General features: G+C 41.3%; 1 protein-coding gene across 1 annotated transcript in view; it reads right to left on the reverse strand.

The window, feature by feature from the left end:
• Positions 1 to 3958: 3958 nt before the first annotated feature.
• LOC117153483 (frequenin-2) overlaps positions 3959 to 26895 on the reverse strand; it is a 50369-nt gene continuing 27432 nt past the window's right edge. Inside the window, exons 3-8 of the mRNA XM_033327578.2 lie at positions 18008 to 18032; positions 17380 to 17428; positions 17188 to 17277; positions 16394 to 16472; positions 16056 to 16144; positions 3959 to 6507 (exon numbers count right to left, since the gene is read on the reverse strand). Coding sequence (XP_033183469.1) covers positions 6340 to 6507; positions 16056 to 16144; positions 16394 to 16472; positions 17188 to 17277; positions 17380 to 17428; positions 18008 to 18032 — 500 coding nt within the window. The 3' untranslated portion in view covers positions 3959 to 6339. The remainder of the gene's footprint in view (positions 6508 to 16055; positions 16145 to 16393; positions 16473 to 17187; positions 17278 to 17379; positions 17429 to 18007; positions 18033 to 26895) is intronic.

Genomic DNA, 26895 nt, shown 5'->3' on the forward strand with positions numbered 1-26895 from the left:
TCGCTTCCTTGTGCTTCTTCCTTTCCTCTCTCTCTCTCTCTCTCTCTCTCCCCTTCCTCTTTTTTCTCGAGTTTCGACGTATCACTCGTTTCGTACCACTGGCAAGTTAAAAGGAGGAGACTGTAGCTCGACGAAGCTTTACTACACGAACTTTACACGGAAAGCATCTACAAGTCTCAGCTAAGCAAAAATCCTTTTCCTACAACGTCTTTTGGAAATGTAAAAATTACTCAATCGAGCCAATTGCCAGTCCATGATTCGCCGGTACACGAACAAGTCGCCGTCTTGTCGAGCCACTTCTCCGATGCACGCGCTGTTACAGCCGCGGCTTCGACAATCCATTTCGAGTAACCGGCAAACATCCAAAACGAATTTGCCGATTCTTATTCTTCGCACGGTTGCTTGTACGTCGGCTATCAACGTCGCTGGATTTTCACGTTCTACGACTGTGTAGCATGTCGGTGGAACGCTTGATCGGAAAAGCTTCGGAAAAGCGAAACGAAACGAACTCGAGAATATCTCGGAGAATAAGAAATTGTCGCTGAACGAAGTGCACGAGTAATGCGAAGAACAAAGCGTCGGTTAAATCGCGACAGGATTTTCGAGTATGCGCGTCGTCGATTTCTGTCCGATCCGATCGAACAGGTTAACAATCTGCGATAAGAAAGATGGTTAACGTTCGGTCGACGCGAGCAACGGGGATGTCCGGATCAATCATACGGATGAAAGAAAGCAAACGTTTCGCAATCATCGAATTGATATAGTTGAGCCGACGACACAGCACGAGTTAACTTGCCAACGATCGATCGGCGTATACGTACGATATGATAGCACAGAGCCGGTGGTTCTCCTGTTCGATCCACCTCGGTGTACCTCGATTCAATAAATCTGCTTGCGAAGATTTATCGCTCCTTATAAGCTTCTGCTTGGTTTAAAGTCGATGGAATAACGCGAGGATCGCCGAAGTAGCGTTGAAACTCGAAAACATCGGCGTTGACTCGCGGCCGATCTGCTGGTACAGCGAGTGCTGCTGCGAATTCGCTGGCTTTTTACATTTATTCGTCGGTTAAAAAATGTCTTGTCGACAGCGCTAACATAGTTCTTCGATTATTGCTACTGTTTGACAAGGTTCGACGAGTTCGTTCAACAACCTCCGTTCGTTTTCTCGCGTCCGTCCACGTGTTTCCTCCGATCGTTCGTCCAACGATCGAACCTTTGGAACCTTCGATCGGAGAAACTCGGCGATCAGCTGAGATTCGCGCTGTCATCGATCGTACAGTTTCGATTAAAAAGAAAAGGTGGTGGACGAGTTGCCGAACGTAGCACGCATACAGGTACATCGCCTTGTAGTCGCATGCGCGAATCCACATTCTACAATCTACCGGTTTTCGTTATAAATGTAAACCGTTGTTCTTGTGCATTGCACGTGGAACCGGTACGATGCATTGCGTGTAATTTCCAAGGAACAAGAGTAAACGCTAATTCTATCTAAAATCGTTTAAACTTTCTTTCTCGCTACGGATCGTAAAGTAGATGAGAAGGTTACCTTCTAACAAGAACAACTTTGGTAATACGAACGACAAACGGGACGGTTCTTCCCACTTTGATTTAGCTGTTTTAACGTTCTCGTAGCCTGGAACTTGCTCCATGACAACTAGAAAAAAACCTGTCAAATGTCACGGCTATTGAACTTTTGGCAAATACCAGCTACGTACGTTGTATACGTTGCATCACGAGACAGACGTTCGCAAAGTGTCTCCCATCTCGCCCTCTTCCCATCGAAAGACGCAGCTGGTAGGTTTGCAAGGGAAGGGGGCGATCTACGGAAGAATTTCGAATTTTTGGCGCAAGCGAGAAGAAGCAGGAAGAGGATCCTATGCAAATCCGCGTTTCCCCGCTGTCGCCGCTATCTTTCTGCTATTCGTTCGCCTTCAGGTTTTATATCGCTCGTCTCCAACTGTGCAAATTGGAAAGGTTTTTAAGCCAAGTAGCGTACGTAGCAACGGGAGAAAAGAGCATCGAATCGGTGAATGTGTCGACGCACAATTTGGCAGAGACTTCTCATTGACCCTGGAACGAAGGCGGCGTCGAAAATTGGGCGCAGATCGCGCGTGTTTATCCACGCGAGAGTTTCCTCGCGAAATATTTGTTACACTCGAACGACCGGTGCTTCCCATAGAAATACGGGGTGGTTGGTATCTGGTGGTACAAGCGGAAAGGGGATGATTCTACGTGAAAAAAGAAGTCGAAAATATAGAATAAAAATTTGTCGTTTGAGGCTTCGTTTTCGAGAAAATCGACTTTGAATTTGCGCCCGGTACGCGTGCACTTTATTACGTCTCGTTATAACGGATCTCACTGTAGATCGTTGTCTCGATGGAAAAATTAAAAAAAAAAAATTAAAAAAAAAGAAATTTTTATTCTATATTTCCGACTTCTTTTTTCGCGTAGAATCACCCCCTTTCCGCTTGTACCACCAGTTACTAACCACCCTGTATAACACGATCGACGTAGGTAGAAAAGAACGAACCGTGCGTCATGGATATCGCGCGCCAACGTCTTTTAAAACGTATGCGACGCGCGTCGCACGCACGTTCGGTTAACACTTTTCCGACCGCTAGCGATTCAACAGCATACGCACGTCCGACCGGCAGCTCAGGGGCAAATTCTCCCTGGCGCCGGCTCTGTTTCGGTTTAGACTTTTCAATATCATTCTTTTCGTTCATCGCGAACGGTAAGTTTTTCAAATTGGTATAAAACTGTGGGAGCTTACAAAGCAACGCAACTGACGCAACTGAGCAAGCTACTTTAGTACTAAATAACAAATTACTGCTCAAATAATGAGAAAGATTGTCGGCAACGAAAAGTCGATTAATAGGCTATTGATCGGTAAGCGTCGGAGACAAAAAGCCGATTAATAGGCTGTCGATCGGTAAGCGTCGACGATGAGAAGCCGATTAATCGGCTATCGGTCGGTAAAGTGTTAATCTGTTAACGTCGAAATCTATCGCACGACCAAACTACGGTCTACAGCGAAGTACCAAATTACCAAACATAATACAACGATGTAATTACAATAATAATGTAACAATAATGTAACATAACAGCCAATAGGAAAAAGAAGGAAATAGGGCAAGTTAATCCGACCAAAGTAGATCAATGGAATCGTGGAACGAGAAAAACACGCGTAACTTAAGTAGACGAGCGAATTAGGCGTGAGAGGAACTGGCTTGGATTTATTTTCGGAGTTGTTTGTCTCTGAACTTCCTCGACGACCTTAATCCTGGGGGCGCGTACAAAGGCGTGGTCGTTTAGTCGGTCGTATAATTTTTGCTGCTGCTATATGTGTACGTATATGTAGATATGTGTGTGGGTATAAGCGCCGGGATGGCGACGATAGCGTCGATATAATTTATGTAACAGCACGAAACGAAGGATGTATGACCGTGGCGTCGCGACGCCACTCGTCGGATGTTAGGCATAGTGGAACGAGTATTTTCATTCTCGGGAAAGTTTTGCGTGTTTTGCGTTCACGTTTATCACCGACGCACCGATCTGTAACCCGTGAACGATCGATCGCACAACGTTTAGGAAAACGTAGACAGATCTGGCGATTTGTACGCGCGTTTATGCCGAAACGATAGTCGTAAGACGTCTGGAAGAAAGTGAAACGAAATACGTAACTTCGGGCGAAGCTTATTAAAATTCGTCGCTGCAGAGTTTCAAGAAACGAGAAAGGTCAGGGCTACCGGTTTATGTAAATTTGAGTTAAAAATAAATATGATTTATCGACTGAATTCGCATACAGCGTTGTTGCGTAAGGTCGCTTGTTAACCCTTTGCACTCCGAATTTTATTTCAATTTCGTTGCCAGCAGCTCCCACGCTTTTAATTATTTCATTTGAAATTTACTTTAACCAAAAAATAAGACAATTTAAATAAATAAAGGAAGGAAGAAATTCACTTAAATACCAGTTTATTCGCACTATTGTTGTATTTTGTAATTTTTAAGTGTACGATATATCTTGAAACAATTTCCAGGATCCAATCCTGCTTTTTTTTCGCACGTTTCACAAAAAGAGGTGGGACTCGACAAAGGAGCTCCTGAGATGAAAACTCATGTCGAGGCACACTCGACATAAGAGTGCAAAGGGTTAATGGAAAAATAAAGTAGGCAGCGGGTCGCGAACCAGCTATCCGCGATCAACGTCGTCAATTTCAGTGAAACACAGCGGAGAAAATTGATTCCAATGATCATCGCTCATCGTCGGTCGCGTCCAGTTCGCTCGTCCAAGTCGAAACACGAAGGCGAACGTTTAACGTGGAAACGACGTTGAAACGGGTCAGGTGTTTAGGGAGGCTCCAGGGTAAAGAGTAACGAACCTCGACGACGAGGGTCGACGCGTGCTAACGAGCCGCGTGCTTCAGACTTCGTTTCACGCTTCGTCGTGTCGCGTGTGTTGCATGCCATTGCTTCGACTTTTTCAGAAACATATCGACCCGACATCCACGAATTCTTCGTTTCAATTAGATCGCAGCTGGTTTCTCGAAACGACGCGAGAACTTATCTCGGCCTACATTCTGCTCTCCTTCTTAATTAATGCTTTTTATTTATCTTACTTTTTCGTTTGTCCGTCTAGGTGGAATTCCTGCAAGCGAAATTTTCTGCCAAGCAATTTCAACGATCCGAAATTGTCGGACGAGCGAAAGGGATCGAAGGTTCGTTAGAATCGGAGAACCCGGGCGAACTGTTCCGCGGCGTCGTTCTACCGACCGCGTTTGAAAATTGAAACGAGAAATCGCTTTGACGAGGAAATGCGGCCAGTCGATAAAACGCTCGTCCTTTCCGCTTTCCTCTTATTTTAATCATTTCCTGCCCGCTCTCTTTCACCTTTCCTTCCTTTTTCTCCGGTTGCTTTCCACTCGACGCTCGCTTGCCGCGATATCGAATCGACGATTCCGAAGTATCGCAAAATTCTCCACGCCCCCGCGTTTGCGAATCCATCGAATTCTCGTTTCGTTCGTGCCACGTAAACTGCGTGTTCGCGAATATCGAAACCTTCCACGAATATCGTCGCCTTCGTTCTACGCGTATTCTTTGCTCCATTGATCATTCGCTCGTTCTTCATACGCTTGGCAGCCTGTGGCCATAATGTTTCTACTGCCGTGGTAGGTTCCACGCAGAGAACACGGCCAGCGTCTACGGGAAAATTAGTTTCCTTTTTGCGTTCCGTCGAGCGTACACCGATCGGAGGATCTCGGCAATGTCGGATCTCCGCCTTTTAACACGTTGACTGCAGCGTCACCCATATTCGGGTGACAGCAAAGTTTCCAATAGAATCGCGTCACCCGTATTCGGGCGACACCAAGGCCTCCAACGGAGCCATGTCACCCATATTTGGGTGACACCAAAAATTTCTCGTAGGGCCGTGTTACCCGTGTTCGGATAACGCCAAAATTTCTAATAGAGCCGCGTCACCCATATTTGGGTGACGCTTATTTGACTACTTGCGAAGGATCGTCGTAGGTATTTGAAAAGATATTCCACAGAAAGTAATAAAACTATTGAATTGTTATAAAAATAATACGGAAATGGTTTATTAAGAAAATTATTTAGAACGTAAAACTTTAAAGTATTCTATACAAAGCTGAGGTTTGTCGGGACATTTTGGACAGTAAGTTATTGCTTTCTTTAAATTCTCTCGTGTCTTTTATGTGCGTAACATAGCTTGCATGCGCGTCTAATGATTCCGTCGAAGACAAGGGTTTTTTGTATTCTCAGACAACCGTAATAATTTTGCAGCTAATAATTCTCTAAATCTTCTAATATTTACATGCTTCCTCGTTGCAATTTTGTAAACCGTCAAAGCGTTTACAACAGAAATTCCCAGAAGGAGTTGAATGCCAAGTTTTCGGTACCATTTGATTCCTTTTCTAATTGCGGTGGCATAAAAAAACCATTTGGTCAAAATAATACATACTCGTGGCCTGAAGGAGATTTCACTGTAAACAAGCGCGGCAGTCAACGTGTTAAAGTCAATTTCGCGAGGACTCGATTTTTCCTGATTTTGTCGTCCGTCCCTGTTGTCGTTCGCACAAACAAAGTGCAGAGAGGAAGGGAGAGAGAGGATCGCGTCATGTCGATTCGCATTATGTGCTACCTACGTATGCGTGTACGCCGGACTGCGTGCTTATGGTTATCGAGCCGCCCGTTTTCCTTATCTGTTCGAGCGATCGATTTCTCTCTCTATCCGTTTCGACGACCGGACCGAAGTGACGAGACGATCGTCCGGCTTGAAACGATCGACGACGCACGGTGCGGTCTCGACGGGGCTCGAGGTTACTCGCCGCCTAACGACAACGCTTGCACGATTCTAGGATCGGCTTTGCTACCCTCCCGGAACTCTTCCAGGGTTAATTTGTCGTCGTGGTTTTTGTCCATCTGATCGAAGATCTTGTCCACCCTCTTTTGTGGTGTGTTCTCGTCCTCCGCCTGCGGCTGTTGCCCCTGAAACACCAGGCGACCGATCTATTAGAAACAAGCTCGACATTTCTAGCGCGCTTCGCCTCCTCCGAATCTGCCAGCGAAATTTTCCGCAGAATCGTTGGAATGTTCAGGTCGCGCGAGCTCTGAAAGCAACGCGCTTCCTATCGCGCGTATACGCAGCGTAGGATTACGAAGAAAGGAACCGGCGTATGATTAACGCGCGTCGTATGACGTTACCAAGTCGTAAGAGTATTGTTCCAAGTTCACGTTATGCACGCGCGTTTATCTCGGAAATGGAGAAAAGATAAAGTCACGGAAGGCCGCTTAATTCGAGTTTCTCGTGTCGGCAAGTTTTCAGATAAAGCGTTTGGAAAGAGCGGTGGATTTAACGCAAATCGAGTCGGTCGATTTTTTCCCTCTTCCGCTGCTTCCACCGAGTTTCTATAGCGTCGCGTCCTTTTTCCATTTTAATATTTTCTACGAAATGTACGAACTCGGTGTACTTTCTCTTACGTTTTTCCACAGTCGCTCGCAATTTCATCTTTTTCATACCGCACGTGCGTAATCTGCAACCGTTTGAGTCGCAGGGATATTCGAAAAATCCCCAACAGCGCGAAGAGAAACAAGCGGCGCAGCAGCGCTCGTCGTATTTCTTACTTTTATGAAATACATCTATAATATTATATTTGCGTACTATCAATTAATAAATATTTCGAGTTCTGTTCGATAAAAATTATTGAGAAGATAATAATGAAATTTACCATCTAATGACATTACCATTACCATCTAATGACAAAATCCGCAATCACTTAGTTGCCAACCCAATGCAAAATACCGTGAGTCGTCCGTAGCGTTCAAATGGCACTTTTCCACATGAAACCTAAACAGCTCGTTCGCGCTGCTTGCGACTCAAACGGATAACGAAGAAAGAAAGGGACAAAGCGATGCGTACGATTAACGCGCGTCGTACGACGTTAGCGAGCCGTCGTCACGAACGACGAGAAGCTTGTAAAGCGATATTTGTCGATGACGAAATTTTTTGAACCGCGTCGGCTGTAGCATCGACGATCGTGGAAATTTTTCCGCTAAATTTTTCATGCGCCGATCGCGATAGCGGTAAACGCTTGCACAACAATGCACGCATTACGTATTCTGCGAGCAAACCTATCTTGGATCTCGCGTTACGTTGCCCCGACGAAGAAAAATACGTGCATTGCAACGATCCGTGTACCATTTACATTAACCGTAGCAGTTTAACGTAGCAGCCATTTAACGTGCTTTACGAGAAAACGCAACGTATCGCGCTGAACGTTTATTTCTGGTGTATAGTACACGGTGTTGCGCGTCGGCTAAGAGAAATCATCGGATTAAAATGTTTCTTTGTTGTCGGTGTCCCAGTTTCTTCGCGGAGCTCGAGCTCGCGCGCGTCCGATTTGCGGAGGATTCGAGGCTCGCCGTTTCGTTTAACGCGAATGAAAATTACGTCGGTCGCAGTGCATAGTCTTTCGTCGACGTGCGTAACTCGTTTATCGAACGCTCAACTTCGTTTGTTTCCGTCGTTTCCTAGATATAATCGCGTTTTAATAAATCGCTCCACGCATTCCGCGTCACGTAAACCGGAGACTTTCGTTCGTCCGCCTGCCTGCCGTCTTTCGTAAAATCAACTCGCAACGAATCGAGTTGGTTGGACGGAAAAGTTGGCGAAATGGTTGGCGCGCTAAACACAAGCGCAAGCTAAGATACGATGCGATAAAAATTCCACGAGTTTCGTTGATCACCGATAAGGGATGCGTTTACGCGCGGCACAGCTGTCGTTCCGGTTGCATACGCTCCAGGCGACTAGTTATTAATCTTTGTTAATACTAGTTATTAATAGTAATTAATGCGTGAAATATTTCTGCTGGTGAACTTTCGGTGGTTTAACGATAAAATTAGGCCGTGAAACATAGGGTCATTAACGTAGACTCGCGACAAAAATGCTCGAGATAGGGCCGAAAGCACGGAGTTGGGCGCCTGGTAAATGCCAGACGCGATTTCGTTCAAAATGAGCAGGTTGCCGTACGCAGGAGTTTTTACTCGCTATGTGCTCTTAGCATACGGATACCACGCGCATAATTTAAAGCTGGGGTTGAAATAAAAGGTGAATAATGGCCGGCCGTATGCTCGATATCTCTGATAAGAAAAATAGCAGTGGTCAGTGGGCATAGTACGCTTTTCTTTCCCTTTTATTTTATTGTCGGCTAACGATTGCCTGTATCGACCTCGCCTTTTGTATATCGTCCGTGCGAAAAAAAATTTAGCTCAAATGGTCGTTGAAAATTCTCGATCGGTTCTCGAACGAGAATCGAGCTGATCGGTGACCGATTCGAAATATTAATCGATTCGTAAGCGACGAGTATTCATCGACGATTCTCTCGCAGGCTAATTGCAGTATTCTTGTAGACAACACTTGAAATGGAAAAACCTACGTGGCAATGGTATTGAATTATAATTAAATAATATATAGTATAATATGATAGAATAAAAGTTACAATGGAATAGAACGGTATAAAATTTGAGATTTTTCATTCGTAAAAAATTACTACTGGCGTTAAATGATGATAATACTGATACGTCCAAAGTTTGTATGTATAATTATATAATATCCAAGCGAATGTATGGATATTAAATATCATCAATTATAAAACAATTCTTACTCTGAGCATTGTAAAATACACTTTTGTAATAAAAGTGAAAAGAACATCTTGGAAAAATATATTTTCTGTTTTTATACGATTTACTTAGTGAGAAACAGAGTTGATACTTTCAGTGCTTTCAAGTTTAACCGAATGGCGCATTTAGCTTTCTCTACAATTAAGAGTTGGTACATACAAGATTTTCTAAAAATATAATTCATTTTTCCATGAATATTGACTGTATTAGTGCAGAAGATAGAAAATGTTATTACGCATTTGAATTATCGTACACTTAGCATCTTATCTTCAATTATTTACTTAGTTATTGGTCATAGACCTGTAGCGGTACTTGATAGTAATCTTTCCAACGGTTTCTGTCCGGTGGCTCGCTACGCAAAGACCTTATTCTTCGGACAAGATAATTACCAGATGTCGATACATCCACACAGAATATTTTCAGGTAGTCTAAGGACCCGCTATACATCTTATGATTTAATTAGCTAAGGTTTTCCAAAGGAACAAATAGTCTTTGTCTTAACAATCCCTAAATCTATTACCTGCTACGGGAAGATAGGGGAAATTTGCCTTTTTTACGTACAATGCTTCCGACTTCACAATGCGTCCGTACAATGCGACTTTCTTTCAAGCACAGTTAGCATCCTTCTCCAACCGCCAAACAGAAATTAACCAATTAACATCAACGTCCACTCCCCTCACTTTCCGAAACAAGGCTTTCCTCAATGATTCCGATAATCTCGTATCCTTAGACATCTTTGTTTGACAGTTATACGTAACGGCGACACCTCTGTAGCATCATCGTAACGGAAAATCAGTCGTTAAACGCGAGTCGATAGTTGGTAGTTAGCAGTAATAATTGATCCGAGTTTCTTGACATCTTAAGCAATCATCATCCGCACTTGTATCATGCGTCATAACGCATCGACCAGAAGTCGAACTTGTAATTGCGAATCCTACGCATAGTGTACACATAGAGTATATGTTAATAAATATACAGGGTGGTTGGTAACTGGTGGTACAAGCGAAAAGGGGGTGATTCTACGCGAAAAAAGAAGTCAAAAATATAGAATAAAAATTTCTTTTTTTAATTTTTTTTTTTTAAATTTGTAGGAAGTGTAGTGGAGTAGTTGCTGCCAGGTGAAAAGAGAGTCGTGCGTTTCGTCCCGGGACTACCGGTGGACTCGTCAGTAAGGCTATGCCCGGTAGTCCTTGCCTCAGACGTAGAGGGAGTCTCGCTAGGTGCGGTATTTGTATCAATCGCTCGTATATTCGACCGCTAGCGAGTTAGACAGACTCGTTGTCGTCGTAGCCCTCTAGTGTTGGTGGTTGGTACCAGCGGATCGCCCGGGAGGTGTTGCGCCGCGTTGATGCCTCGACCTGTCTGCGTCCTATTGATACCGATCCGCCACGTTATAACGAGACGTGATAAAGTGCACGCGTACCGAGCGAAAATTCAAAGTCGATTTTCTCGAAAACAAAACCTCAAACGAAAAATTTTTATTCTATATTTTCGACTTTTTTTTCGCGTAGAATCACCCCCTTTCCGCTTGTACCACCAGTTACCAACCACCCTGTATATTGTTAAATATATTCATGTGTTTCTTCGCACCTATCACGACCTATCCACCTCAGGCTTTTCACTGTCGGATGAACGAGTACCTAATGAAGCATGGAACGAAGTATAAAAGAGCGAGCGCTAACTTTAAGACACGATTCGTGCAATTTCTCACATCTCACTGAAAGTAGATGTTTCAAAGGAGGAGCATTTTTGACTTTGTTTGAACGAAAAACTCTAACCGTTCGTCTATGCAAATACAAAAATACAAAAGGAGTCTAATAAATTAAATTTTTAAAGTGTTATTTCGATCTATCAGAGATGCAACCAAATTATTGTCAGAAGAAATATCTGGGACCCGTGAAAGAAATCGATGATTTTTCGCTAACGTCGCTCGGAATTGAGCAGTCTATCGATACGATCGAAATTTTATAATTTCAAAAGTTCAACAATTTTTAGACAATCAACGAACTGATCGAGGATCTTAAAACAAACGTCAGGTCCGCTATGGTTCCACGCTATTCAGGAATTTTTTTTTTTTTATTTATTTATTTAAATTTTACAATTTGTCCAGTACGACATGTGGTAAAATATTATAGCTTAGTGGTATAATAATATAACATGTGGGTGGCTACCCCCAGCGAGGTACCATCTTCGTGTTTGTTAGGTTATATCCTTTATGAGATCTGCTGGGTGTTTCCTTTCTAGTCTTCTTTCTATGCTTGATGTGTTGATCGTTTCCGCTGCTAGCCGGTTTGGGTGCGTTGCTATTCTTTCTCTGTCCTTCTTGCGCATCTGCTAATCTCCTCCTTGACCGTTGGTATTCTCAGGTCTTTCCGAATGTCTTTGTTTCTAACGTACCATGGGGCGTTTACTATTATTTTAAGAATTTTAGCTTACATTGTCTTTATTTTGCTTATATGGCTCATTGCTGCTGTTCCCCATAGTGGCATTCCGTACGTCCAGATTGGTTTTATGATCGTTTTGTGTATTTTTAATTTATTTTCTATGCTTAATTTGGATTTTCGACTTGTTGGCCAATGCATTTGTCTCTGTTTGGTGATATCTGTTTTCGCAGTGTGAATGCAATATGGAGGAGTGAGCATATTCACATTATTGTCATAATTATAGCAAGTTTTGAGTATCGGTTTATCAATTTTGAGAACGATGTGTGTGAAAAATTCCTATTGCACGCTTTCAAGCAATTTCATGATATGCGACTGCGCTGAATTCTATTTTTCAAATGCGCATTCCAGGTGTGACACGATTAGAAACGAGTATATTTTACAAATTTCGTTGTAAACATATCATTCTAAACGTTTCATTGTGTGGTTTTTTAACGAGATCCAGAGATTTTGAGGTGTCGTTTTCTAGAAATTTGTAGAAGATAACGAGGAGGAAAAAATACCGTCAAAATAAGTTTTTGTTTTTTGTTTATCCGGCGGTGTACCATTTATGGAGTTATCATTGATCGAGTATTGTTTCATTTTCCACGAGAAATATATAGCATGACATTTCGAGATAGGAACAAATCACTTCAATTGTCCAAGTCATCGATTAAGGATTTCTATTGAGATATGTGTAATTTTGTGTGCTACACTAGATTAGCCACATTTAGTAACACACATATATGAGTATGAGTGTGTGAGAGTATGTGCGTGCACAGCGTCTCGTAAAACAGACGAATGCAACTGTTTCGTTGGTAATGCGATATAGAAGATGGCGAGAGAAAGAGAGTGCTGTGACGCGTGCAAATATGCATCGATAAATATCTTGAAAATCACATACTAAATAAATCTGAAACTATTTTGATATCAATTCTAAGTATAATCTAAGTGTTCCTATACATTTATTTCGGCGATTAAGATCCACAATTCTCAACAATTTCATCCTGTTACGAGTTTTTTAATCATAAGAACAAACGATAAAGAGGTTACCGTGACGCAAAAACTTTCGATATTTTATCTTTGTTACTAGTTTCACGGGGAAGAAAAATCCCTTTAGCGAAAATGAAAAGATACAGTGTATGGAGTGAAGGAAAGATAGTAAAACGCAAAATAATTGTTAGAAAATAGATGTGTGTACATCTGTATTGTATGAGCGAGGAATGAAAAAGGGGAAGACAAAAGGAAAACGCCATGAGACGAGTGCATCGCGTATGTGTCGAATGAATGAATGTGCAATAAAACAAATTCATTTCTGTTTGAGATGTATAAGAGAATAGGGCGGTGTTCGTTAATACTTCAATTTGTTATGTTACATATAAAATAGTTATTCTGTTATTTAATAAAACCTTATATATCATTACTTTAGCAATAATAAAAATAAAAAAAAGATAACAAGTAACAATTAAGAAGAAGCTAAAATTAAGGATTAAGATAAGAAAGTTATAAAATCCGTCCTGAAGAGAATCTTGGAGATTCCATAGATCGACTAAAATACATCAATTTTGTGGTGGACAGAGTCAGTGAAATTCATCGTCCTGTTAAAACAGTTACGACAGTCGAAACGGTTGCAGTTGTAAATGTTGCTTTAACTGCAAGTAATTTCGCATTCTTCTGGAGATTACATTTACGTTATTACATTTACCTTATTATATTTTTCGTTTCGAAATATTTACAGTCGCCTTAGCTAAATTCTGTATGAACTCCGTAATGATCGACTCAATCCAACCATTCAACTTCTACCGTTATTTGCAAACATGTCAAATAAGAGGTACACTCGTTTTTACTACATTCTTGACTTACGACAGTTTCATCGTCACGGGCACAAGCGTACGGTCGAGGGACAAGTTATGGAATCTCTAAGAATTTCATATACGAATGTAGTATCGCATATGATTCGCCTATCGAATAGAGTTTGAACATTCAACCTCCTAATAATATCATCGCGATTGTGGCAATTAAACGATGTAAAATTGCCGCAATGTTTGGTAGCCAATTTTAACAATTTATGTTGTTCTAAATATGAAACATAAATGTTATTTGAAAATTATGTTTATCTCTGATGTGAGATTTATAAGGAGATAATCCGAGATAACACTACTATATTATTGACAAAGAGAATGAAGAGAAGAGCGCCAAAGTGGGATTCTCGTGAATTACTAACTTAACCTTAAATGATTTAAAAGAATGATAATAGAATTTAACAACCAGGTGACGACCTTAAAGATAGCTAGCTTTCCAGGCGATGCTTCCGGAGAAGCCTATAGCTCTCAGTTTACGAATTAGAATACCATGGTTTATTTAGCCTTTTGGTATACACCGAATCAACCTGGCAACCATTGTTAAGCTCCTCTGATAAATAGCGACGATACATCAGGAGATTTGTCACAGCGAATCTTCCTGAAACGAAACCACTTTGCTCAGTTTGGTATAATGTAATTTTCGATGGGCAAACGGGGAAATTTGATCTACGTATTAGCCTCTTGAGTACGATGCGCCACTATAGTGGCTTTCGCGGATGTCATCTTAGATTACGACGCGCCACTATAGTGACTCACTGTACTATTCATTATTCGCTTGCCGTTTGAACTAAATGATCTTTTACATTTGTCTTGCTTCACACTTCTTTTGCCCTCACAACGTTTTATAACTGTAGCGGCACATGTGTCATAGGACGTTTCGATTCGAAGATGCCTCATGTAGTTGTTTTGCCACAGAGGATTAACACAGTACGACGCACAAAATGTAACAAACTCTGGACAAAGCAATATTGTTGCTACGTGCAATCGTCAACCAGAGTCAAGTTCAAAATTTCCGGTACACCCGCGACCAGTATAAACAACCATGCTCTCCAGACATGAGTCGTCGAGATTATCAGTCGAGCGAATAGGTATAGCGGATCAATCTAAAGAATCAGCATAACGAGTAGTATCGAGTATGCTTGTAACGAATTGCATCGAGCGAGCGACGCTTACGCCTAGCTCCGTATTCCACATTTAAATATACTTGTAAATACATTTGACGAAATCAACTCGTCTCGTTATTAATTTAACCAACAACACGTCTCATCGTCAACCACATGCCTTTTTTTAACATGCCGATCCGTATTTTTCTAATTTTTTAGAATCTTCAGCCTCAAAATGTCGCTTGAAAATAGAAAACGAAGAACAATTTGAAAAACACTGTCGCGTTATGAGTGTGAAAATTGTGACGTGGGTCTGTGTCGTACCGTGCTTTAAAATATATCACATGCACTTGTATTGTTAATTATTAAAGTAAATTATTCAGGTTCAAGCATATACATCATATCTTTAGGAAAAATTACAATTTAGATATCAAACACTTCGTTCCAATGTGATTGGTACAATTCAACCGAACCTGAGAGGTTAACTTTCCTGAAATTTTGCCCACGACGATGAACACACAGATTGATCCGCAATTAGAGATGGCGTTTCTATCAGCGGATTTAATTATAAGCGTGACGATACCCGTTTTCTGAAAGTGCGAAAAAATACCTGCCTTCATAGAATAATATTATAAAATATATAATAAGAATATAACAATTCTGCATATTATGAGTTTGTAGAATTCAAAGAAAACGAGAGACGATCTCTGCCTCTCAGTTAGATGATCGATGAAGCGTGCTGAAATGACTTTCTCGATCGACGTAATCCGCGTCGCGGCTGCAATTTTCCCGCTTTATTGCCGCCAATGCGAAGCCGACATTATCGATAACGTCGAGTGGTTGGCGTCGCAGCGCCGGCGTCGGTGTTCCGCGAGGAAATTCGGCTATCGATCGGCCAATATTTTCCACCAGTTTCGATCAGCTAATCGTGCGATTAATCGCGTTTCGCGGATCAGGCCAGAAAAATATGCTCCTTCAATCTGTCCAATGGGTGGAACTTCTCAGCGGACGTTTCACGCGTTTGCACGTCGAAAGCGCGTTGCGTCGGCGGTTCCAACGTCGTTATTATTCGACCGCGCGTATTCGATCGACGACTACGCGCGTACTATGTAACGCGTTAGCGCAATGGATAATTATCGACTATGTTTATTCGATCAAACAAGGGATGGCGCGACAATTGCGAAATTTAATTTATATTGGATGTAACGCGTATTCTACTTGCAATAGAATCAACCGAAACAATTGTTCCGCGTAATAAACGACGCTGCGTTCAAGTAGTGCCATTCTCGGTCGGAACCACATCAAACGTCCACGTTCGCAACGCATGCGGCGAAGAAATAAATTTATATAGTCGACGATCGTTACGGGAAATGTTTGCAGCTCGATTCAGGTACGTTTTTCCAGCTGGCGAAGATAGAACAACGCGCAAGTACCTGCTTCGAGAAGGTATAAAGCGACAGTGATGTACCTACCACCATCTCGTACATCGCATCGACGATATTGTACATCTCCTCCCTCGTGATGAAACCGTCGTTGTCCACGTCGTACAGCCGAAACGCCCCTGAAAATAAGAAACAAAACTCATATGGTAACTGCCGCGAGATTACTTGGTGCAGCGATTCCAACGTTTCGAGTGCCTACGTCTAGAGTTTTGAAATTTTCAAAGATTTTCCGAGAGACATTTCAGCCATAAACCATTGCCATGGTCGTGCAAGTTATTCAAAACGTCGATCTCGAAGCTTTTAATTCGAAGCTGCCTATCATTGTATTCGTCAAGTTTTTTCAGATGCCAATTGGCTGTGTTACTTACAGTGAAGTTTCTCGTCCAGGTTGCCGCGCGACGTTACCGACAGCGCCCTTATAAATTCTTCGAACTCTATCGTGCCATCCTGAAAAACAATCGTTCGTGCAATTTGCGTTACAGCGGATCGGAAACGGGATACGTTGGTTCGGCTTTCGATCGTTGAACAAATTTCGTAGCCATGTGTACGCTGTATGTGGCGAATTTGTCACGGAATTACCCAAATCGTGGAGGCGATTGCTTGCGTGTGAAATCTGGCCGATCGCGTTGGTCGTTTCGGAGCGACGTTCGCCTCGGAGAAAGCGAGATCGTAGCGTCGGGAAGTAGTACAAGCGCGAAATTAAGGAAACAACGGTCGCGTGCTGTCGTTTAGTATGGAAATGATAAACATGGAAATTCGGCTAACGGTAAATCTAAAACAACGAGAATATCTAAGAAGTGAAATCTAAAAAGAAAACGAATTACCATCAATCGATAAACCAATGATTAATGGATATTCTTCGTTCGAAATTTCTTGGTCGCTTCTCTTTTAAGGCCGAGTTTAGTTATTCTGATTTAACAGCGAGAAACGGGAACCGTGCATAGGTCAAAACCATTTATAGAAAATCGATATTACACAAATGCTTGAGAAAAATGAACTCGCCTCGTCTAGCGATATATTCGAATAGAGACGATAAGTGTTTGCTTCTTTGTCGCTTGTGATTTTCGTGGTCAGAGTAGGGTTCGTAGAAGAGTAGAGTTACCGATAGTACTCGAACGAACACGTTAAAGCGCGCGGATTAAAAAGGCGTTACGAAACTTACGTTGTTCTCGTCGAACACTCTGAAAACCAGCGTGGCAAATTTCGATGGATCGCCTTGTGGAAAGAACTGCTTGTAGATCTTTATGAAACCCTGAAATCACGCAACAGGCACTCTTATCTTCAAACTTTCTCTTATCTTGGCGTACATATTGATTTTCGTTTAATTAACGTGCCAGCTGAAACCAGGTCATACCTGTTCCGTCAGCAGGCCATCGGGACAGTCTTTCAGGAATCCTTTGTGCCTAAACAAACAATCGTCAAAGTTATCGAATGTACGTTTACTCGCTCCCCTTCCAATCTCACTTTTCTTTTCCACGAACGAACCAGCAAATTGATAAAACATTACCGCGAAAGCCGGATAGACGAAGCCACGTATCCGACTAACGTAACGTTACTCTGACTTTTTCACCATCTAACTACGCGTTCTATTGGGTTGGCAACTAAGTGATTGCGGATTTTGTTATTAGGTTGTAATGACAAAATCCGCAATCACTTAGTTGCCAACCGAGTACCTATATCGGTCACGCAAACGCTAGTAAATTATCTTCGAACACGAGCAAAACATAATCGAACGGAGACGAGGAAATTTACTAGAAATTTTCGAAAGCTTTCGTCTCGTCGATGGCTTCGTAAACCACCGAACGCAACGTGTACGTGTAATCTTTTCTTCTCATTGTCCACTGGACGTGCTTGTCGCGCCTCGAAAGCTTCGCGGTTTTATACATATTGACTCGTGACGTCGATTTCCATAGAGCGTCTCGACAGGACGAGCTGGTTCGATCCGAGATTCCGGTCGAAACGCTTGATCGTCGGTGACTCACCATTGTCGAATCTCCTTCTCGGTAACTGAAACAGAAACGAGCGAAAACGCTTTTAATCGAGTGCGGGCTACAGACAGTAACGAGGAGCAAAGGTTGGTGGAAAGTGTTCGACAAACAGAATGGGCAAAGCTCGAGTGGAAATTGGAAACTAAGGGAGTCGAAGCGAGAGGAATTTCGCAGCAACGTTCGCTACTCTCGTTACAGATGCGCACTCGGTTAACTTGCTGATAGAAAAATCCTTGGGATCGTTGATAGCGGGAAATTTGAATACACAGTTAGCTAATTATTATTTATCTGTTTGTCAGGTTCAATGAAATATCTATTATTTATGTTTCAACGGCGTTGTAAGCCCCAATGTCTTGTAGCTTGTTCAACTTAAGCACATCTCGACCCTCTGTTAGACGTCGCCCTTTTCTAAAACGGGAACCGCGCTGCACTTTGCATGGCCAACGTAACTGGGTATAAGACGGCTGATCGTAAACGTGAATCTTTACTGCGAAGAAAGTAACTTTTTCCGTACTTCGTACACCTTCGGGCGCAGTTTGGTTTCTGTTCTTCCGAGATAAGCTTTTACTTCTTTTGTAACCATTCGTATGGGTACTATAGAGAGGTGAACGCATGAATAAATAAACAAATAGAGAAAGAAAACTTTCCGAACAAACACCGTTTCACGACAGTGGAATATCTGTTTAAATGATAAAAATGAACATATTAATCAGCAAGCAATAAATTACGTGAATCGTCGTTGGAAAAGCTTGAATGAAAAGCTATGAATCTGTTTAAATTTGCTCGTTACAAACAATTAACTACTCGATAACAATCGAAAAAGATTTTTTCATTAATCGAAATCCAGATCTTAATAGCTTTATATTTCACATTTGAAATTTTACCGAATTTATACCGAATATCTAAATATAAAATAACATGGTATGGAAATAACATGGAATTACGATAAATAATATCCTAAAATATAAACTGTACATTATTCGAAAAAAGTGTTTCAGATAGAACTTGTCCTATTTCGAGAGGGACACCTGGCAGTGGTCGCAAATCTTATCTAGGTGGACGCACCTCCGAGACTTGAGGATGGTCTTTGTTTTTCTAAATGGTATGATACGTTTTTTAGACGCCATTCGATACAGTTTTTAATTCTCTACAGAAGAGTATACAAGTACCTGATTCGAAAAATGATTAGTTTAAAAGATATTTTAAATTTAATATTGTAAGACTTGAATGAACAGCAAGGAAAAATAAGTCAACGTTTATGTTTTTAAGCTTTTATTAAATAATAATACTAATACATATATATAAAAATGAAAAAGTATGCGCAAAATCACATACATATAAGAAATAAAAAAAGGTTTCACAGGTGTAGCGATTATTCAGGATTGAGGCATCCAACCCGCAACCAATGTGCTCCCAAGTCTCTGGGCGGTTCTCCTTCCCTCCAATCCAACAACAATCTTGCGGACATTGTTTCTCCTGGAGAAGTGTCGATGTTGATTAGGCGTCCTGACCGTTTCCTCAACGTGATAAGTCGCGCCAGACGGTGTCTTAGTGTTTGTTGCCGTTGGTCCCGCACGCCTCGCAGGCGAATCCTTCTCACCCATGGTGGCGTCGTTCTATATCTTTCTGGTAGCAAACGGATCGAATCGATGGTGTGGTGGGTTACTAAGGCCCAGTCTATCAAATATACGGCGTAATCCGTCGGCGTTCGTTCTAAAATAATTCCTCTGTCCCAAAAATTGGTTTTTGTAAAATTCACTATGACAGCGACGAACGTTCCTGGTGTCAAATCTCTGGTCTCTGGCAAGTACGTCAGAGGACTGATCAACATCTCCCAATTGAGTGCTTTCGTCATTCTTGGCCACCCACGTATTCGTACCCACATCGTAGTAAGCGACTCGACACGTACAATTTTGACACGAACACCTTCTTGAAATGCTTCGTTTGTTCGTTGCAAAAGCTCCATCTTTCCAGGTTTCTTCAGAAATCTCAAATATCAGTTTTCGACTACTGCGGCTACCTTACTCTCTCCTCGAGCAGAGACGACAGATTGAATTTGCCGGAACTCGGCCGCTCTCTTATAGGGGGTGCATGTCATTGTCTATTGCGACGAAAGTGGGGTTACAATGGCGCATTCTCCTACTTATTTGCTTACCGTTTGAACTAAACGACCTTCCTCATTTGTCTTGTTTGTCAATCATATTCGATGATGGTACCTCACTGGGGGTAGCCATCCACATGTTATATTATTATACCACTAAGCTATAATATTTTACCAAATGTCCTACTGGACAAATTGTAAAATTCAAATAAATAAATAAAAAAAAATTTGTCTTGTTTCACACTATTTTTGTCCTCGCAACGTTTTATAACAGTGTTAACAATATACAAACAGAATATATAGTTTTTGTTTTTGATACGCCAGTATCAGATATCAATTGTTGCTTTTTATTAAAATAAATATACCATTATTAAAATTTAACGAAAATAGAAAACGAAAAGCAATTTAAAAAACACTGTCAACGATTGTGACGTGGGCCTATGTGTCGTAGCGTGCTTTAAAATATATCACACTCAATTGTATTATTAAATTAAACTGTATTAAATTAAATTATATTATTAAAGTAAATTATTCAAGTTCAAGTATATGCGTTATATCTTTAAGAAAAATTATATTTTTTATTATCTTGTATATATCTATTATAAATTTAATTATCAAAATACTTCGTTCCAGTGTGTTGCAACGCGTGAGATGGCCCTCGCGCCCTCCCTCATTGTCTGCCTGCCAAGGGTCCGCGTACCGTTATTCAGACCCTCATTAAGCCTCAGGCCCCATCATTAAGTGAAAAGATTCAGTATATGCATCTCTAATCCTGAAACTATTTTCGGTTTATGAATAGTCCTTAGAAAAATCCTTAGATTTATTGCACGCTCTTACAAATTGGTTTATGAATGGTCCTTAGAACAATCCATAGACTTATTGCACGCTCTTAAAAATTACGGACAAAGCGGATATTTGTCTAACGGAAAGGCGGATTTTTCCCATAAACAATGACACCCTCGAGCTAAGTTGGCAGGAGATTTCCTTCTCCTATCTTCATTTATTAACAGTAGAACTATCGGCATTTGAGACGTAGCTATCCCTACCAAAGCCAGTCGAAATGATTGGTCTTTAAAAAATACGTAATAGTAGAATATTTTTATATTTATTGATCTATTATTATCTTACAAGAAGAATTCCATGTTCTGAGATCATAAAAACTATACAATAACAACTTTAATAATGAAGAATATTCAGTATCAAAACGTTTGATAAAAAGAATGTTAAAATAAATTTCCATTGGTAAATATAAGAAGTATAATAATACAGGGTGGTTGGTAACTGGTGGTACGAGCGGAAAGGGGGTGATTTTACGCGAAAAAAGCAGTCGAAATATAGAATAAAAATTTTCTTTTTTTAATTTTTCCATCGAGACAACGATCTACAGTGAAATCCGTTATAACGAGACGCGATAAAGTGCACGCGTACCGAGCGAAAATTCAAAGTCGATTTTCTCGAAAATAAAGCCTCAAACGAAAAATTTTTATTCTATATTTTCGACTTCTTTTTTCGCGTAGAATCACCCCCTTTCCGCTTGTACCACCAGTTACTAACCACCCTGTATAACAGTAAGCGTAATAAACGTAATAGAATAAATAAAATACAAATATGACTTATATTATTAGGTACAAAATTTATTATTCATCACATTTCTTACAAACGTAAACTTTCTTCTGCCAGCATTTTCCGCATACATATTTTTTACAAAAATTGCAAATGGTGGTAGTCTTATTATTATTACAGTACCGTATCTGACACTATTTGCGAGAATAAGGTGAGTTCTTTGACGTACTTCGGATCCCATATGTTCTATGTTCTATCAATGATTTTTCATTGTCAGAGGCAAGTTCATCTACTAATTGAAACATAAAATCTTTTCTGGATATCTGCTGACCTGTGGTTTTCTTATATAAAATCCAGGCAATTATGCCAGCTAAATCTAAAATATTAAAAAATATTTGAAGTGACCATCTCCTTGAACCCGATTTCACGCTATATTTTTTTGTCATTTGGTCTGCTATATCTACCCCAAATTTTGTTTTATTATAAAATTAGACCGTTTCAGGTAGGCCCTTTTCGCTTTTTCCTAAATAAGGAAATCCATTTGCGACATACTTTGTTTGAACATCAGATGCCAGCCAAAATTTAATTCCGAATTTGTCGGGTTTATTCGGTAAATATCGCGTAAACCTGCATCTGGCTTTGGTTGGGAAAAGTAGCTCGTCTATTGTAACATTTGCAGCAGGTTTATAGCAATTCTGGCTGTTTTCAATAAACTTATCCCATACGGATGATATTAGTACAAATTTGTCATTTTTCAAACGTTGATTTCTATCATCTTTTTTGTCAAATCGAATAAGTATCAATATTTCAACACACTCATTCCGACTCATTGTGCTGGAAAAGAAGCTTGGTCCCCATTTTACATTCCACAAATATGAAAGTTTCAAATTTTTCGCTTCGTATGCTCCCCGTACAATATTTTAAGGAATGTTTTCAATTTTTTTTCTTCAATTTTGTTGTTCAAAGATCCATTTTTTACCCAAAACTCGAGAGGCTTCTGATTCGGTGCAAGATGTACGTTGTAACATATACCTGTCGACCAGTAAGGAAAATGTGCTAATTACTTTATCTGTCATGATACTTTTTTTGCATATCCTGTGAGCCGGATGTGTCTTTGAATATATTGTGCAAGGGTAATCTCCCAAAAGCTGACCCTTTTTGAATTCTTTCCCACTTGGTTCCATTTACGGTAATTTCATTTGGATTAGCTTGTATATATGTACAAAAATTCCAAAACAAAGGCCCCTATTCGGAATTTTAGTTGGCCGTCCGTTTATGGCACGGACAGGCCTCTTTCTCTCATTAGGAAATTCCGAATTACCGGTCCTCCCAGGGCTGTAATTCGGAATTTGAGTGGCCGCCCGTTTATGACACGGACAGGCCCATTGCCCCCGTTAGGAAATTCCGAATTACATGTTCTCTATTTTATTCCGTTGACGTACTTCTTCGAGTTTTCGTCTCTCCGTGAACGGTCGAGAAATACAATATATTTGCGCAGAGAGCAACATCGCAGTGCTGTATCGTTTACGCATAATTCGCGTCAAACTTTACAGAGAAACAGCCCCGCACAAAATTCATTCGCATCTAAGATAAGAGATTAAGGACCGAACTATTTACAAATGACGCGCCCGGGCCAGTGCAACACGAAGAGAAGGAAACGTCCACGTTCCGAGTTCGACGAATTGGAAGAATTCGGAAACGGCGGAGAGTTCGATCGCTCGATCGATAATCCAATAAATGAAAATTCTTATGGATGAGAGGAATCGAAGGAAGTCGATCGGATCGAAGGAGAAGCAGAAATAAAAGATAAGTAAATCGGATTCGCTGTTTCAAGGAAAATGAACGTGCCTCAAAGGAGAAGGTTAAGTTGAATGCGTGGCCCGCTTCTTTCGTTTGTAGGCCGCCGAAAAACTAACCTAGATTTATGGATGGACATTATCGGATGCACGTACGTTACAGCAATGGCTCAGAGAAATTTCTGTCGCGTTAAAAGACGATCGATGACCCGAAAAAGGATGACGTTTTCCCAATTTTCGGTCGGATTTAGTCAAACAGTTTAGCGTGACACGACGCTCTTGACTATTTCTCGTAGTTCATGCGTGTTGCAATCGTCAGAGTGAAAAAAGAAGGTTGTCGATTGGTTTGCAAAAAAATATACATAATTTTGTGAAGGCCTAGGCTAGCTCGACGTACCATACGAAAATCGTCGATTTCTTCGATAACTATTTAAGTTTTCTTTTGATAAATCGCGCATACATAATGTTTCTAGTAGGTCGGTTTGGTCGCAACTGACTTTTATAACCTTCGATAAATTTGCGCATGGTTTTCGAGGTAGCACGCAGTGACCGAGACAAGGCCAACCCACGTTTTCGTACACGGCTCGCGTTCCACCTTTCCTTCGCTTCTCTCCGTACCATATAACGGATCGCCTCGCAATTATGCTCGGAACGCCACCTACGCAATTTTATTTCATTCTAGTCCTTTGAGTTTCGCTCGATTCTTGCAATTTATTACTCGAATTTCATTCCTATCGTCCCTCTCACTGCCGAGATCTTTCCACAAGAATGGAAAGGAGTGTTGCCTGCAACGTGGCTCGAGAAATACTTTCATTTCGGTGCTTTCGTGCTGCAATGCCCTTTCGTTGCACCGTATCGTACGTACCAAGCGCTAGTACCGAGTTGCTACATACCGGGTGATTTGGCCAAAAGCGATGAGAACGTGGCGCAAAACAGACGTAATTGACAAATTACGCGATAGGAAAAGCGCGTTGACGTTTCGATATCCGATTACAAAATGTTCGCCTGTCGTCGTTATCGTCCGCCAACGTACGCGTTCCGTTCCATTTTCCAGAATCGACCTGCTCTGTAAAGTTCGACGAACTGCAAATACAGTCGACCCTCGCATAACACGGTTAATTGGTTGCAAATTGGCGTTGCAACGAAACCGTGTTGTATAAGAATATCGCGTTAGTCTTCAGTGTACCGTGTCGTAAGAGGGTTGAGCGTATGTGAATATCATCGACGCAAGCTACGCGAATCAAATAAATTCGAGGTACGGTTGCTTCTGGTCGCGAAATGAATTATCGTTCTATTTCGTGGTTTCGTGATTCGCCGATGCGCTCGATGTTCATCGACGAGGAAATGGAGTAACGAGAGGGGAAAATGCACGTAATATATTTTTCATTTCGTTGTTTCGCTATCGCTGTGACGATCTTGATCGCTGGCAGCGATTAGATGCGCGATCGCGTTTGCCTGTTGCTGTATCCTCGAATACGATAGAAATGTACAGAGAAGGCACGCGTCGAAAATTTGCATCTTCACGGTAAATAGGAAACGACCGAAACCTGTTGAGTTTCGATATCGTAAAATCTGGTTACGCGTGGAAAGTAATGACACGGCGAGGGAAAAGGCGATTAAAACTCTGAGAACCGAATGCACGAGCATGGTACGTTCCACGAGTCGAAGAACAACGTCTTTTCTCTCTCGCAAACTTTTCTCTTTTGCAAATTCGTTTACTTGCAGATTTTTCAAATGGACGTGAAGTTTGTCCGTGAACGGAACACGCGACAAGCAAAGCAAGGGAGCACAGACTGAAAAACGAATGAGTTTACAAAGCGGGGCGCTGCTGTTCTGCAGTGTCAGCACGTTCGAACGGTATTTAAGGTTGGCAACTAAGTGATTGGAGATTTTGTCAATGCCACCTGATGACAAAATCTGCATTCACTTAGTTGCCAACCTAATAGCTGCAGCGGAAAAAATTCGACCCTGCAGCCCCATTATGTTCTTGTCGGATCTATGACTGCTTGAGAAAAGAAGGGTCAAGTCTGACTTGTTTTTCCTTTACAAACTTAACAGTAATGTTGTTTTTCGTCTCCGACTCCTTCAGTTTATAAATTTTGATGCCACCAACAGATCGTTTAGATAGTTTAGGTTCTCCAGATCTTTTCTACCGCCGTGACTCCTTACTTGTGAATTCACACCCAATAAAGTGTGTCGATGTTTTTGGCGTTGGCATCGGTAGCTTTAGAAATTCGCTTCGTGAAATTTTGTGAGGTTACATGCTGTTACATGTCTTTTGTACTTTATTTGTATCTTTCCTATGCACTCTACGTAGCTCCTTTGGTTCTAGCATCGCACGTGAATAGAGATTTATCGTTTATTCATCCTGTTCCATTTATTTTTAGATAAATAAAAAAATACACGAATAAACAAAATTTGAAAAAGAGCGTAATCAGCCGGCGCAGGAGACTCGTTGTTGGAAACGCTACGAAATCTATCGATTTTCTGGACGAACGGCTGACGCGTAGCGGAAATTAGCCGACTACGATTCGACGTTGAATTCGAGACAAATGGAAATTTTATTTCTCCGCTGACATCTTACGACGAAGCACAAGTGAAAAAATTGTTTTAGAAGAAGATTTAATATTACGGAACTTCTTGTCGCAAGGTGGCGCAGCGCGTATTTCTTGCCTGTTGACTATTAATTATGACGCGTGCACAGCTTGACAGCTAATTACGAAGAAAACGTCCGGCGAAGCTTGAAACGCTTTTTAAGACGCGTAAAACCACCAAAGCCTTTAGCAAAAGGACGTTGAACGTTTTAACAGCGCTGTTCCAACCTCACCAGCGTGTAATGAGGCGGAGAGAAAGTGAATTACGCGCGTCATGAATCGTCTCACAGTGTATAACGTTGATGTAATAAGGTGTATCATGGCGGCTGCTTCGAGGTAAAATTTCATCGACAAAGAGAGGCGCATTTGTTGCGGAATACGATTTCGTGGCTGATTGAAGAAAAACTGGAGCAAAAAGAGGCCGGCCCGTCGAGTTCTCCCGTCGACAGAAGAAATGATAGGCCGTAATTCAGTGGAAAAGTGGTAGTTACGTCGACGACACGACGTATTGAATAAAAAAAGGGATTATCCCTGTGCAAAAGACGATACGACGAGCTAACGCCACCTAGAAAAGCGTCAGCGGCTGGAGAATAAAGCATGGGAAAGATATTACGAGCTAACGATAATTTCAGCCACGTGGCTACCACTTTATTGCTCGACGATGTACACCGCGTCGTCACACCGAACGAATAATTTATACCACCACGTATACGCGACAGCTGACAGTGTCGGTCAACTTCCAACTAGCTTTCTACCGAATGTTGTTCGCGTGTTTATCCGCTCGACTCTTTTTTTAACAATTTTAGTACATACGTTGTTCAACTGTAC

The sequence above is a fragment of the Bombus vancouverensis genome, chromosome 1, assembly GCF_051014615.1.
Source record: "Bombus vancouverensis nearcticus chromosome 1, iyBomVanc1_principal, whole genome shotgun sequence".
In the NCBI taxonomy this organism is placed as follows: Eukaryota; Metazoa; Arthropoda; class Insecta; order Hymenoptera; family Apidae; genus Bombus; species Bombus vancouverensis.